This window comes from Neopsephotus bourkii, unplaced genomic scaffold (assembly GCF_033783945.1).
Source record: "Neopsephotus bourkii isolate Nb327-2 ecotype Australia unplaced genomic scaffold, CSIRO-AGI_Nbou_v1 NB_1825, whole genome shotgun sequence".
Taxonomy (NCBI): Eukaryota; Metazoa; Chordata; class Aves; order Psittaciformes; family Psittacidae; genus Neopsephotus; species Neopsephotus bourkii.
In genome coordinates, this window is record NW_026902298.1 from 10,538,067 (window position 1) to 10,553,657 (window position 15,591).

General features: G+C 47.5%; 1 protein-coding gene across 3 annotated transcripts in view; it reads left to right on the forward strand.

Annotated features, from left to right (window-relative positions):
• Window positions 1–11,515, forward strand: part of LRP4 (LDL receptor related protein 4) — an 82,040-nt gene extending 70,525 nt beyond the window's left edge. For 2 of the 3 annotated variants that reach the window (XM_061343522.1, XM_061343523.1), the window contains exons 24-38: window positions 909–995; window positions 1,200–1,371; window positions 1,455–1,617; window positions 1,857–2,082; window positions 3,451–3,754; window positions 4,070–4,288; window positions 4,595–4,729; window positions 4,900–5,008; window positions 5,337–5,481; window positions 5,971–6,084; window positions 6,325–6,442; window positions 7,426–7,493; window positions 8,109–8,196; window positions 8,649–8,790; window positions 10,518–11,515. In XM_061343522.1, coding sequence (XP_061199506.1) covers window positions 909–995; window positions 1,200–1,371; window positions 1,455–1,617; window positions 1,857–2,082; window positions 3,451–3,754; window positions 4,070–4,288; window positions 4,595–4,729; window positions 4,900–5,008; window positions 5,337–5,481; window positions 5,971–6,084; window positions 6,325–6,442; window positions 7,426–7,493; window positions 8,109–8,196; window positions 8,649–8,790; window positions 10,518–10,853 — 2,426 coding nt within the window. In that variant the 3' untranslated portion in view covers window positions 10,854–11,515. Of the gene's footprint in view, window positions 1–908; window positions 996–1,199; window positions 1,372–1,454; window positions 1,618–1,856; window positions 2,083–3,450; window positions 3,755–4,069; window positions 4,289–4,594; window positions 4,730–4,899; window positions 5,009–5,336; window positions 5,482–5,970; window positions 6,085–6,324; window positions 6,443–7,425; window positions 7,494–8,108; window positions 8,197–8,648; window positions 8,791–9,344; window positions 9,414–10,517 lie in introns of all 3 variants that reach the window. The other variant, XM_061343524.1, reaches the window with a different exon arrangement.
• Window positions 11,516–15,591: the final 4,076 nt, after the last annotated feature.

The window sequence follows — 15,591 nt, forward strand, 5'->3', positions numbered from 1 at the left end:
TATCACTCTAACTTAATAGTCTTATGCTGCTGATAATTCCTGTTTTGAATGGTGCTAGCTGGTAGGCAGACCTGGATCTGACTTTTAAGGAGTTTACACCTGGGTCAGAGCAATCCCAGGCACAGCTACAGGCTGGGCAGAGAAGAGATTCAGAGCAGCCCTGTGGAAAAGGACTTGGGGGTGTTGGTTGATGAGAAAATGAACATGAGCCGGCTTCAGTGTGCGCTCACAGCCCAGAAAGCCAACCGTATCCTGGGCTGCATCAAAAGGAGCGTGACCAGCAGGTCGAAGGAGGTGATCCTGCCCCTCTGCTCTGCTCTCGTGAGACCTCACCTGGAGTATTGTGTGCAGTTCTGATGTCCTCAACATAAAAAGGACATGGAACTGTTGGAACAAGTCCAGAGGAGGCCACGAGGATGGTCAGGGCACTGGAGCACCTCCTGTATGAAGACAGGCTGAGAAAGTTGGGGCTGTTGAGCCTGGAGAAGAGAAGGCTGCATGGAGACCTCATAGCAGCCTTCCAGTATCTGAAGGGGGCTATAGGGATGCTGGGGAGGGACTCTTCATCAGGGGCTGTGGTGATAGGACAAGGGGTAACGGGTAAAACTTAAACAGGGGAAATTTAGATTGGATATAAGGAAGAAGTTCTTTACTGTGAGGGTGGTGAGGCACTGGAATGGGCTGCCCAGAGAAGCTGTGAATGCTCCACCCATGGTGTTGAAGGCCAGGCGGGACGAAGCCTTGGGTGACATAGTTTAGTGTGAGGTGTCCCTGCCCATGGCAGGGGGGTGGAACTGGATGATCTTAATGTCCTTTCCAACCCTAACTATTCTATGATTCTACTGTTTGGTTGTTGGGGTTTGGTTTTGTTCTGGGCTTCTTAGAAGTTTCTTTCTCCTTCCACCCAGGAAAGGTTTACTGGTCAGACAGCACACTGCGGAAAATCAGCCGGGCTGCCCTTGATGGCTCACAGTTTGAGGACATCATCACTACAGGTAAGAGAGAGTTTGGACTGGGAGCCTCCTGCCCCCATGCAGCATGAAAAGAGTGGTTCTCTGGTACCTTGCTAGAATAATCTCTTAAGTCTTCAGTGGAAGGGCAAGCAAAGCTAAAGCGTCTGCCTCATGAGGTGCACAAGGGGAATACCAGAACTCCTGGCTAAGCTGGGAGGATACCAATACACCTTTCTGTTTTCTCAGGTCTGTTGACTACTGATGGGCTGGCTGTGGATGCTATTGGCAGGAAGATGTATTGGACAGATACAGGAACAAACCGGATTGAAGTGGGCAACCTTGATGGCTCCATGAGGAAAGTCCTGGTCTGGCAGAACCTGGACAGCCCCCGGGCAATAGCTTTATACCATGAGATGGGGTCAGTGTTGTCAAGAGGCTATCTAGGGGTTAGAACAGGACTTTTGACTTCTGTTTCCATAATAGTTGCTGGCTTTTCCCCAGGTATATGTACTGGACAGACTGGGGTGAGAATGCCAAGCTGGAACGCTCTGGAATGGATGGCTCTGGACGTGTGGTGTTGATCAGCAACAACCTGGGCTGGCCTAATGGACTGGCAGTGGATAAGGCTGGATCCCAGCTGCTCTGGGCTGATGCTCACACTGAGGTCTGATTCTGTTCTTAAGCAGGGTTTATTCTTGTGTCTTTGGTAGCCTGGAGGCTGTTTTAAAGCTCTTGAGCAAGCTATCAAAAGAGAGAGGGGAACATAAGCTTTTCTGGGTGTATTGGGAGGGTGTACTTGAGTAACATCACTTGTTTAGCCTCTGTTTCCCACTCAAACTAGTAACTGCTAGCAAGAGGATCGGTGTTTTGATCACGGAGCTGATGTTTTACTTCTTTATTTAGCGGATTGAGGCTGCAGACCTCAATGGTGCGAACCGCCACACGTTGCTGTCCCCAGTGCAACATCCCTATGGCCTCACTTTGCTGGACTCTTACATCTACTGGACTGACTGGCAAACTCGCAGCATTCACAGGGCTGACAAGGACACTGGTGCCAATGTCATCTTGGTGAGGGCAAACCTGCCTGGCCTCATGGACATTCAAGCTGTTGATAGGGCACGGCCCTTGGGTGAGTTGCTTGGCTGCTCCCAAACCAGTGGGTGTCTGTGGTAACTAGGGTAGCCCTTAGAGCTGTCACTGAAGAGAGTTGCTTGGTGTAAAGCATGAGTGATAGAGTAACTGCTCAAAAATCAGCTTTTCTTCTCTTTTTTTCCCCTTGTTTAACTGGTTTTGCACTTCTCCCTTTAATATCCAGCTCCATAGGTCTGATGTTTGCTTATTACTGCATGTCTTTTCCCCCCTTCATCCCATTTCCTTCACTGGGCTGCACTGACAACCTCATTCTCACACACAGCAGAGCCACTTTCTTAGGACAACTGAATGAGTCATGCCCTATTAGGCTTCATCAGAGTTTACTGGCATTGGACACTTTCCCTTTTTTAACTGCAGAAGGCACTGATTCCTCTTATGCTGGTTTAAACCTGATTTCAAGTTCTAGTCTCTTTTTCTCAACCGTTGAAGGCTTCATCTTCCCATCTGCCACTTCCCTCTAGAAAATCTCTGCTTCTTTAGTTGTTCATAATATACATCATGCTCTCCAGCTATTCTGTGCCAGAGTTGGATTCCTTATGTGACTGTCTGGGGATCCTGTACAACCCCATCTTGCCTCCTTGCTTATCAGTGGGAGTTGCTTTGTGCTGTGGCTTCATTTTGTTGGAATTTCCCCAACGCATGCTTCTACAGAAAACTGTGCTGCTTCTCCTGTGGCTCCTAACAGCAGAACATCACCCTTGACAGTATAACTTTACAATATAGCTTAAAGCTAACCAAAACTCAAGCCGTTATGTCCCTGCTGTCTTCTTCCCACTCCCTGCACCTCTCTGCTGGGTTTATCCCCTCCTAGTAAAGAGATGTTGGGGGTTTTTCAATTAAAAAGAAGAAGATATGACCCTAATATGTCAGGCACTTTGAGCAGGCTTCTCTGATGCCTTTGTTTACTTGCCACTGTGTGAGCTAAGTTGAAACAGAAGCTTCTTTGTCAGCCTGGCCTCTGGTGCATTGTCACGCTGCTTCCCCACAGGGTTGGATCTTTCTGTCAGCATTACCATTTGCAGCAATAATAAAGCTAGACTGCAGTTGTGTGAATCTATCAGCATTTGGTTGCTCCTTTTTACATGGGAAAGCTCTGATCAGCAAAGAATGCAGGTCAAGATTTTGCTCCTAATGCTCCCCCTTCTATGCATTCCTGATCACCTTGCCCAGCCAAGCCCATATCCACCATGAATCTTGAAGGGGAAGGAGGCAGTCTCTGTATGAACGGCTGTAGCAAGGCTGGGATGGTTAGGATGAACTCAGCTACCAGCAAGTTGTGCATGTATATAGCCTTTAAAATAAACCTTTGCTCTGTGAGATCATTAAACTTTCCCTATTTCTAAAGGCTTCAATAAATGTGGAGTTCATAATGGTGGCTGCTCCCACCTTTGCTTGCCTCACCCCACTGGCTTCTCCTGCGCCTGCCCCACTGGCATCCAGCTGAAGAGAGATGAGCAGACGTGTGACTCTTCTCCAGAGACTTACCTACTTTTCTCCAGCCGTGCTTCCATCCGTCGCATCTCTCTGGATACCAGTGACCACACAGATGTGCACATCCCTGTCCCTGAGCTGAACAACGTCATTTCTCTGGACTATGATAGTGTGGATGGCAAGATTTACTACACAGATGTATTTCTAGATGTCATCAGGTGGGTGCCAGTCATCTGCTTGGCCAGTGCCCAGGTTACCCAGCTGCTTGTGCTGGTTGTGCCACCGTGAGCTGTGGAGTGTGCCAGTAAGCTGGGGAGACCGAGATGATGTCAGTATGCCAGTGCTTACACCTTGTCTTTGGTACACAGCATCATGTGTATCGCTGATCCAAATACTGAAGGTGTGTTTAACCTGCTGGAGACTATTGGGGAGAAAAGGTGTTTGGGAGGTAGCAGTATGAGGTGGCCCTGTGGTTGATGGAGGTGTGGGAGATTGCCATTCCTCATGGCCATTTGTCATTGATTTCCATCCAGGCGGTCTGATTTGAATGGCAGCAACATGGAAACTGTTATTGGCCAGGGTTTGAAGACTACAGATGGCCTGGCAGTGGACTGGGTTGCCAGGAACCTCTACTGGACAGACACAGGACGCAATACCATAGAAGTAGCTAGGCTGGATGGAAGCTCCAGGAAAGTGCTGATCAATAACAGCCTGGATGAGCCCCGAGCCATTGCTGTCTTTCCCAAGAAGGGGTAAGTATGGGGTACTGGTGGGGCAGTGAGAAGGGCTGTGCAGAGGCAGATTGAAGAGGGAGTTGTGGGATGAAGGAGAGATGTGCCATTTGGATCTGCAGGTACCAGCAAGGGGCTGGCTCTAAGTGACAGACATAATCAAGCAAACAGTGAATTTGAAGGTTGAGCAGGTAGCTGGAAAAAGCAAGCTACAGGCCACATGATCTTTGAACCTGAAGAATCGGTTAATGGCAGTTTAATTCACAACTGAAACTTCCCTTAGGCTAAATGGTCTTTTCTTCTTATACTTGAATTTTATCTCTTCAGGTATCTCTTCTGGACAGATTGGGGTCACATTGCTAAAATTGAACGGGCAAACTTGGATGGCTCTGAACGTAAAATCCTGATTAACACTGACCTAGGGTGGCCCAATGGATTGACTTTGGATTATGACACCAGGAGGTGAAAGATTGTCTTCTGTTTGAATAGGTTTAAGGGATGTAATGAAGTTTTTTAGCTTGGCTTATGAGTAGCATTGTGGGTTTGGGTTTGCTTTTTGTCTGATCCATCTTGACTACAAAGTGAAAGGGGAGTGTATAGATGGCAGCTCACCTCTTTCCGTGTTCCTCCAGGATTTACTGGGTGGATGCGCATCTTGATCGCATAGAGAGCTGTGATCTCCATGGGAAGCTACGGCAAGTGTTGGTCAGCCAAGTGTCACATCCTTTTGCTCTGACACAGGTAAGAAGATTTTCCTGCTGCCGCCGTTCTCCCCGGTGTGTTGATGAGTTTGGACAGTGGGGCTTGGGGACAGGGAACTGATACAGTCTGGGGAAACCAAGATAGCTGAGGGGACAGTACTTAACTCTTCAGTGGAGCTAACAAAGGAAGTTTGTCCGAACTCCTGTGGGGTGTAGATGGTCATTTTCTTTATGGTAGAAGGGGAAGGGGTTGAAAAGGCCTTTGTCTGGGGCTTTCTGCCACTGGGATGGTTCTTTGTGGATATCCTATGTCTTCGTGGCTAACCATGCTAATGGCTGTGCTTTTTCTTTGCTGTCTCCCTGAGCAGCAGGATAGGTGGATATACTGGACTGACTGGCAAACCAAATCTATCCAGAGAGTGGACAAATACTCAGGGCGGAACAAAGAGACAGTCCTGGCCAATGTTGAGGGACTGATGGATATCATTGTGGTTTCCCCTCAGAGACAGACAGGTAAATAGGAGTACCTTGATTCAGGCAAATGCTAATTGCAGACAGGAGGATGTCTAACAACTGTGCTACTGTAGGTGTCAAGACAGAATCCTTTCTCAGACTGTTAATGCGTTTTCCCTGTGCACATTCCATGTCTGCCTATGACATTTCAGTCAAGTACTTCTTAGTAGTGTTCTGTTACAGCTTTGATTAGCTAATGTCACTTTCTGCGTTGTTCATCTGACATTGTGTTAAAACAGAAGAATGTGAGCTTTTTGGGTTTTAGTCTCTGCAGCTGTGCTGACTGGGTTCCTGTCTAATGATTTCCAGTGCCTTCCTTTCAAGACTGCCTTAATCCTACCAGTGTCTGACTATTGTCATCACTTTCTTAACAGTCAGATGAAGAGCACGTGCCAGGAAGCGTCTCTGGCTGAGCAGGAGATAGGGTTGTTACTCTGAGCTCCTACCTGGTCAATGCAATGTATTTAGAAAGCTGCTTGTTCCTTCCAGGTTCTAATGCTTGTGGAGTGAACAATGGAGGCTGCACCCACCTCTGCTTTGCCAGAGCTTCTGACTTTGTCTGCGCGTGTCCAGATGAGCCAGATGGGCGGCCCTGTTCTACCAGTGAGTTTACTGAGTGTCAAAGGGGTAATAGCTTCCAAAGCTCTCCAGTGTATAAAACTTCATATATTGGAAATAAGGAGGTTGTGAGCAATAAAGCCTTCTTCTGTCTTTTCTGCTGACAGACTGGGTTTGAGATGGGAAAGCTACTCATCTGGGCCATTTCAGAAACAATCTATAGCTTACCAGACTTGTTCATCTGTCCCACAAAGTTGAGGTTCTGGTTATTTTTCTCTCTTCTAGTTCCTGGTGTGGTGCCCTTTGGTCCTGAACCCACCAGTGTGAGAGAGAGAAGTCAGACACCACCTGGCAGAGTAGGTACTTCAACAACCAAACCTCTCACGCCTGCAGTGGAAGGAAAGTAAGTGCTCTTGTTCCCTTGGAACTGGGGTGTGAAAGTTACAGCTTGTACAAGGTGCAACATGTAAGCCCCCTCTGGTTGTCATCATCCAAATAATACCTGTCCCTAGCCAAAAGAGGCCATTCCAGCTCCAGACTTCACATTCCTAATGGGAAAACCATTCTGATAAAGAATGCAGAACACTGTTGAGCTGGCAAGAAAGAAGTGCAGAGATCTTTCTGTCTGTTCTATTGAAATGTTGTCTAGCCTGACTGTGCTGGTGTTAAAATCCTCCTGAGACCACTAATTCAGTTGATAGTTGGTTTTTTTTTAACTCCTAATTTTGACAACTTATTTCTGAAAGGAGGAGGAGGGAGGCTGTTCATTTAATTTACTGGGAGAACTCAAACCTGATTCAGATGTCTGAGGAAGTGGTTCTGCTCTGATCACAAAGGAATAGCTTCTTTGGGGCAGAACAGAACCTTTGCAGCTCTAACATCCCAGTTACAATGCAGGTACTTAAGAGACCTTCTGTAAATTCCCTGCAGCCTGCTATTTCTACCGCCCAGGAAAACAAAGGAAGTTCTGGCTGGGTTATTTATTTACAGGGAAAGCTTCTACTTTGTTGGGTATGAGGTGTTGGACAGAAGGATCTTTGTGCTGATGTTAGGATGTTATGATTTTTGCTGCAGCACTGATGCTGAAATCTGTGCTCTAGTGTATGTGTACACCTGTGTACCTGAGAGGCAAATCTAGAATGACTTGGGACATAAAGATATTGCAGACCTGCGACTGATACATACACCCACACCACCCTCTCCCCATATATGTAGTCCCCTCTCCTCTGGGTACAGAATACTGAAGAGGAGAAAGGAAGGCTCCCTTTGTTGAACTGGAAATGGAAATGGAAGAGATATCAGTGCTACCCAGTGTCATCCTGTCTTTTGGTGCCTTTGATACTGTTGATGCTGCTTCCAGTAACTAACTGTCCTTCTGTCCTTCAGCTGCTCTGACAAAGATGCTAGGCGAGGCTTGTGTACCCATGCCAATGAGGCAGTGCTGGCAACCATGGGTGAGTTCCTTTTCTTCAACTCTTTTTTCCACCAGTTTTTTTCCTCCAGATGTGCCCATTGCCTTCCAGTCCACAGTGTCTGAAACTCAAATTTCAGAATTCAGACTTGAATTCTTCAGATGTCCTCTGAGCAGAGCAAAGTGTGCCTAAGGATGAACATTGGTCATACACATTCATTAGCCTCCATGGGGAGTTTTCCAAAGGGCACTTTAGTTTGAAGAAGTTTTCCTTCATCTCATATCTCATCCACTGGGCTCTTCCCATTAATGATACTCTTCCTTACCATTCCCTTTGTGTTTGGTTGAGGATGGCTGACGAGTAATTGTTTCCCACAGCAGGAGTAACTTGTCAGCAAAGGGGTCTAACTCATCATTATCCAGCCACATTACAAACATCTTGATGCTCCTTGGTCTGCTGGGGCCTGGGTGGGAGGAAGGGTTATCATAAGGGTGGTTTCATCTGAAGCCAAACCTCTGCTGAACCTTGGTGTCCTGACTTGTACTTTACATACTTCTGTAGGGTATAGAATCCCTGTATTAGGTGTTACACCAGGTCAGTGTTATCCAATGGAAGTGAAGACGAGTGCATAAATTACCTTTGCTGTTTAATTCTCAGGAGAAGGACTGCATGTCAGCTACATCATTGGAGGTCTTCTCAGCATCTTGTTTATTTTGCTGCTTATTGCTGCTTTAATTATATATAGGTAAGTGATCTTTTTCCCCCTTTCTTGGCCAACATTAAAAGTGAGGGTCGTAGGAGAAGAAAGCTCCTGAAAGCACTTCATCTTTGTCACTTACAATCCCTTTATTCCCCATTGGAAGCAGTGTTTAATGATATGATTTGCAAGGTTTCAGCCCTGTGCAGGGCATGCAGCTCTAATATTTGAACCCTTAATGGCTAAATTTTCTGTAGAGACCTCATGAGTGATGGACAGGGATGCGAGACAATTCACAGATAGCTTCACCAGTTACTGCCAGTACAGCTTTTGTGATTACTTGGCAGTGCTATACAGGTAGCTGAAGAGCCAGGTGAAGCCAGCATTCCCTCTCTGAGGGACAGTGAAGATTGCTGGAGCTTTCCCCTGCCCAAGCACTTGGGAGGTTTGGATCCTGGCAGTAGGGCCCCGTGTCTTTCCTGACGTCTCTCTTCCTCTAGGCATAATAAGTCCAAGTTCACGGACCCTGGCCTGGGGAACCTCACCTACAGTAATCCCTCGTATCGGACATCTACCCAAGAGGTGAAGATTGAAGCAGTTCCCAAACCAACCATGTACAACCAGTTGTGCTATAAGAAAGAGGTAAGAGTTTTGCTGCTGAGGACACAGGAGTCCAGTTCAAGCTGCTGTTGAGTATTACAGGCCTTTGTGAGTGTTGCAACTTGTCAGCATCGACTTTTAGGATGTAGGTGGGCAGCTGGAGTGAATTGCTCAGATTTCTATGGAGATGACCCAGCAGCACTTCCTCCCACTGAGCTGTAGTGAATTAGACCTGTCTTCAGCTCTCTGCTTCTTCCCAACTTCCAGTGTCTTATATTTCATTTGCACTGGGTGCTGCCCCTCAGAGTACCAGGAGTCAAAGGGAATTGTCTTCCCTGGACACAGTCTGAGTTGGTGACTGTGGCACCAAGGTTGCTTTGGAAAGTCACCAGGGAACCAGGCAGCTAGAAGGGCTTTGGTAACAAGAACATGGCTCCTGGCTGGGCACTGCCTGGAAGGGGTGGGATAGGGAGAAAACTGGAGCCCTTACTTAATGAAGCATTTTAAAGGCCCTGCAGACATCTGCCCTGGAGAGGATGGAGAGGGTTTGATATGATACTTTGCAGCACTTCATTTCTCCTCTGTTCTCTCCTCAGAAGCTTTCCTATCACTCAGATAGCTTCTCATCTTCCCTCTTCTGATTTCCGTCCACATCCTCACATCAGGTATCACTGCTCTGTGTTTGATCCTGCCTCCCTCACTCAAGCTCTGTTGTGTGGCTCAAGCACTGTCCCATACTAATTGTTCCTTCTTGTTTTCTCCCCTGCTTTTATGTCTCAGCTCTACTGTCTGTCAAGAAAGCGTAGGTAATTTTCTGTGGCAGATCCTTCGCTCTTGGCTTTGGCTACTCATACTCAGTGTGTGAGATTTGGAAAAGATAATTTCTGTAGGACTATTCATAATGATCTGGTAGATCACTTACTTCCTTGAGCAGGGACACAGCAAGACTTATACAGAGGAGAGTTTTCCCTGCTTTTATTTTTCCAAAGGTATTGTCCAATAGATTTCTCAAACTTTCCTGTGTTTTAGTCTTTATTTACTAAGGATAACTTGGGTTTATTTATCTGGCAATCTAAATCCTTTCCACTTTTCTCTTAATTCTGCTGCTGCTCCTAGATATTACCCAGATGCATATTTCCTTGTCCACTTTCTCCTCCGGGATAGATCAGATGTTCTAATGCTCCCTGTTTGTTGGTGAGCCATTTCAATCTCAGTGTGGTCCCTTTAGCCTCTGATCATTTTTGTTGTTTCCCTATAATCTCCTTGCCCTGTATCGCTGTGAGACTCAGATGCAACAGTGGTATTTCAGTTGAGGCAAATCTGGAATGGCTCAGATATAAAGATATTGCAAACCTAGAATTGATTCCCTGTCTACTCTTAGCATGAAGTCTTCTGGCTTTTCCTGCTTCCCATTTTGTTGGGGTTTTTTTCCCTTCCTTTTTAGGCTCAGTGCTGTTCTTACTCCCTGCTGTTTGGGAAATAGATATAGTTGAATTAGAAGAGACAGCTCATCCTTATTCCCCTTCCATGATTTGGAGGCTCCTGGAGTTTGGAATGAGAGCTCTTGCAGGGAGGACTCGTCTGGCAGTGGTGAAGGACTGATGGGAAGCTTAGAATGGGTTCTGCCACTGTGATAGTCCAAGCCCAGTGGCTGTTTTTATGGAGGTCCAACCTTTTGTCTGCTTCACTGTCTACATCCTAGCTCTGCTTTGCTCTTCGCCATGTTTTTTCCATATATGTATTGTTTCATTCATCTGTCTGCTCCCTAGACTGCTCCTGACCACAGCTACACCAAGGAGAAGATCAAGATTGTGGAGGGGATATGCCTTTTATCCGGTGATGATTCCGAGTGGGATGACCTTAAGCAGATTCGGAGCTCACGAGGAGGGATCCTGCGGGACCACGTCTGCATGAAGACAGACACGGTCTCCATCCAGGCTAGTTCTGGCTCACTGGATGACACCGAAACTGAGCAGCTGCTACAGGAGGAACAGTCTGAATGCAGCAGTGTTAACACAGCAGCAGCCACTCCAGAGCGGCGGGGCTCGCTCCCAGACACAGGCTGGAAACACCAACGCAAGCCCTCCACCGAGAGCGAGGTCTAAAGTACACGTGACTTTGGGGATGCTCGTACCCTCCTTAGCCTCTGCTCTGCACAAACCAGACAAGACTCTGCCTGCTAGGCAAGGAAGGGCACAGAGACCAGCTCCTCTTGCAAGGGGCCCAGAGACTGGGACTGCCTTTGAGCAAGGAGCTTGGGCAGCTGTGCTGTTGTGGTTGGAGAGGGAGGATGGGTGGGTTGGAACCCAGAGACCCTTTTGGCTCATTTTCACTGTCTGTGGTTTATTTATGTTTCCCCTTTCCTGGAAGCTGCCACGTTAACTTCTGCAGTGACTCCTCTGGCCTGAATCTGGTTCAGATTGTGTTCTCTGGCAACCTGCGAGTCGTGTGACGGCCAGCTCACAGTCAATGCCCATGAAGAGAGCAGAGCTGCCTCATTGCTAGCTCCTGGTTGCAGAAGTACCCCTGGTTCCACTAGTGTTCCAGCACTAGCAGCACACTTTGAGGCTTTGTGTTGAGGGGTTTCTGACGTGAAAGGAGTCTTGGAATAGATGAGGTATACTTTGAGGCTCAAGGGGACAAAGACACAGCATCAGGTCACCTTTAAAGGGCATAAAGAGGGTGACTACAGTTGCCATGATTTGCTTCATGAGAGCTTCACTGCTTACTTTCCCATCTACTAGTAAAAACTTTAGGGAATGCTTCAGATTGGAGCTCTGTGTCTGTTGCTGGCAGTGGACACTGCTCCTGTTCTCCCCTTTCCTATTAAAACATGTTTCTACTCTGGAAATACAAGAGACAGCAAATGGCCCTTTCAGAACTGCTCCCTGTCAGTATTGGAGTGCTGAACTTAGAGCACTCTGAACTTAAGCAAAGCAGAGATTGGTGTTGTTCTTAGCTCTGCAGAGCTAATGGGGAGAAATGGATCTCAGCAAGACCTAATTTCAACTCTTGTCTTTGCATAACTGATACATTAAAAATGAAGAAGAAAACTTGCTAAGGCCCCACTAGTCCTAATTCTGCAAGGACCCAATTCTCTTGGTCTTTAGGACCTTAGATTATTGTAATAAGGGGAAAAAAGAGAATTCCTAGGTCGAGTCTTTCCCAAGGGAACCCTCAGTGCTGACAGTTAGGAACTCCTTTATTACTATGCTGAGCCCATTTGACCTAGAATAGGAGACAATAATCAGGGAGCTGCAAGGGCCATTTTAAATAACTGTTTATCAGATAGAATTGCACTTTAAGCTCTTCTGTTACCACTAAACAGCTCTCCTTGCAAAGGCATTCCTCCCATTAGCTGCAACAGCTTCAGTTGTTCTCTGGCCTCCACAGCCTTCACCCTCTGGGAGGTGTAATCCTACCCTTGCACTTGCACCCCAGCAGCATCTGGAGGTGGGGCTCCCAGGGACCATTGCCACTTTTTCACACTCTCGTGACTTCTCCTTGTCCAGAGGGGAAAAAAAAGCAGATAGAGAAATTATCTCTTGGTGGTTCTTCAAAACTGAGATTTATGTTAACCCCTCCAGTCACTATCTTGGTAAAATAGGAAGTGTTAAGCCAGATGCTTGGAAGCAGAACTTTCCAGTGAAGATTTTCTCACAGCAAACTCTGTAACCTCTTTAGTTCCTGGAAAGAGGTCAAGTACATTCCCACCTGGGGTGTAAAAGGAGCAAAGCACACACTAGGGGTATGGCTCAGAGGTGCAGGGAGGGCACATCTCCCATGCAGTATTTGGATGGTAGAAGAAAGGCAAATCCATCCTACCCTGCTTTAACCCTGTTTGTGTACTAACAGCCCTGCTACCCTGAAAACAACCACAGCTGCCAGTGGGTTTGGCTGTATTTTACAGCTCTGCAAGAAGGGAAAGGTTGCAGCTTTGACCTGGCTCTAAGGTGGCTTGAAACTGTAACTGCACCATTGGGCTGACTGGTGTATATTCCTGTGGAAGATGAACTGGAGCTGAGGCTTGGAAATTTCCCTGTGTTAATGTGGGGCTCTTCCCTATTCCCAGAGGATTCTTTTTTTAACTAGATTGTTATTTAATTATTTATTTGATTGACTCCAGCCTGGGAAGCATTGGTTTTGTTGGGCAGAGGCACTTTTGGATTGAGATGTGGACTCGACTGGGAACTGAGACAGGAGTGTGTGTCGCTGACCTGGACTGTGCTGTCTGAGCTGCCTCATGCAGGGACAACACCAGAGGGCTCAAGCATAGGCAGAAGAATCAGTATTAACAGAAACCATGTTGATTTGGTCAAAACTGTGACACAGTATGCAGGGGCATCAGAGCTGAGAGTGAGTGGCTGGATGGGGGAAGGAAGGCTCTGATTTCTAGGAGAGCAGGGTTTCTCTGGGGTTTGGGGTACATTTGGTTTGGTTTTCCCCAATGGCTTTTGGTGAGTGTGGGACAAGGCTGAAGGGAAACATCTGCCCAAACCTGTCACTTGAGCTTCGGTCAGCCTGTGGCACAGGAATCACTGTCTTGAGTCTCAAGTGCAGAATGGAAAGGAAAACCCAGTCAGTCTTTCCAACAGCTTATGGTGCTTGTGATCTCCACCTTCATAAATCTCTGCTGTTCCTTAGGAGGGACCTTTCACGCTCCAGCCTAACAACCATTCGTAACTGCTCTCTGCTCCCTCCTCAAACGATTGTGGTGAAAAGGAGCAACACCATGTCCCACATCCTCTCCTCTACCAGTGAGGTGGGCAGAAATGAGTTTTCTTTCTCCTAGAGACAGCCCCAGTGAGATGCTGCCTATGGGGTGCATCATGGTTCCCTGTTCCAGGGAAGAGAAGACCCTCGTTGCACTTAGGATGTTAAGAATGTAGAAGGGCTACTGGGGGACGATCTCTTCAGCACTGATTTACTATGTAAAAAGCAAACCTCTCTCCTGTCTGTCCCGAGCTAACGTCAGTGATTTCTGTGTGTTCCTGTGTAATGGTTTTAACGTTACTCACTGGAGACATTGGACATTCTGGAGTTATTTAACCACTGTGTTCAGTATTTTAGGGGTTGATGATAATTTAATATAAATTTAGCTTTTCTTAACCATTTTGACTGGCTTTTGGTTGTGAATCGTGCATGTTATTTTGACTTTCCTTTGAAAGAGGAGCTCCCATACCTCACAGAACCTCAACTTTGTTTCAGAGGAGCAAGAAGTTAGGAACAGACCTGGGTTCTTTGATAATCTGATTGTAACACACGCATCTTCTGCCACCACAGCTTTGAATCAAGGACCAAATATCCACACTCATGCACTTCAGCAAATTCCTGTGCACACATAACACCTCTCTGGCTTGTTTTCCTTTTTAACACAGCAACAACAGAAGAGGATGTTCCTCTTCTTGGAAAGTATTAGGACTGTAGTAGTCTCAAGCCCCTATCCAGTGGAAAATAAAGTTCTAGAGAAGCGCTTGCTTTCCATCTGTAAGGGATTTTGCACAATTCTGTTGGATTTTTTAATAACTGATGGTTTAAGTAGTTGAATAATGAATTAAACATTCAGTAATACAGGAAGGGAATTCAATAAATTAGGAGGGCCACAACAATGCTCAGAGGGCAGGAGCAGCTCTGCTGTGGAACCAGGCTGAGAGCTGGGCTGGTTCAGCCTGGAGAAGAAAAGGCTCCATAAGGGGAAATCTGAGAGCAGCTTCCAGTGCCTGAAGGGGCTGCAGGAAATGTGGAGAGGGGCTTTGGACACGGGCCTGTAGGGACAGGACAAGGGGGAATGGCTTTAACCTGACAGAGGGGAGACTGAGATGAGCTCTTAGGCAGAAGCTCTTCCCTGTGAGGGTGCTGAGGTGCTGGCACAGGGTGCCCAGAGAAGCTGTGGCTGCCCCATCCCTGGCAGTGTTCAAGGCCAGGTTGGACACAGGGGCTTGGCGCAAGCTGCTCTAGTGGAAGGTGTCCCTGCCCGTGGCAGCAGTTGGAACTGGATGAGCTTTAAGGTCCCTTCCAACACAAAGCATTCCATAAATCTGTGTATGCCTGACACTGCAGTACTGGTTCTCTCATTTTCTAACAGCTTCTGTCCCATTCTGATGGAAGAAGTACCAAAAGCACTCAAAACATTTCAGCTTTATTCCTGCTCATTTCACAGCTGAAGCACAGCACAGCGGTCACTTCACTGAGATCATGCAAAAATATAATAACCAAAACCACAACAACCTCACCTTTTGAAAAATACCGATAATGCTTATACAGCGGGGTGGGGAGGTGGCACTATGTGATCATGGCGGTTGTGCTGATGGCATTCACCTCTCCCTTGGCTTCTATTCTGATCACCCCAACTTCACCTTCTTCAGCTGAAATGAAGAAACAAAGGAGGAAAGACACCCCGTACTCCAACACCAAGCAGTTTTGACTGCTCCTATTAAACACACTGCGTAGGGAAGCCCCTTCCCCTCTAATGCGATGCTCCCACCGCCCGGGAGCTGCTGTAGCCCGTTGCGAAAGGCGATGGCTCCAGCGGCCTAGCGCTGCTGCCTCCGGGCGGAGCGGGCCTCACAGCCGCCCCTCACCGAGCGCTTCCTTCCCCGGCACGTCCCAGGTCGTTACCGAGCGGGTTGGTGCCGCCGGAGACCGGGCCCGCCTGCGTGCTCTGCCCCGCGGTGCCGGCGCCGGCACCGCCTCAGGAGGGCGCGGAGCACGCGTGGTCTCTGCCGGATTCAAACGAACCAATAAAATGCGCGGGTGAGGGCGTGGGTGGGGTCGGCGAAGGCCAATGGGCGCTGAGGACACTGGGAGGTGCGGGCGGTGTTGGTGATTTCAAACCCCGCCGAG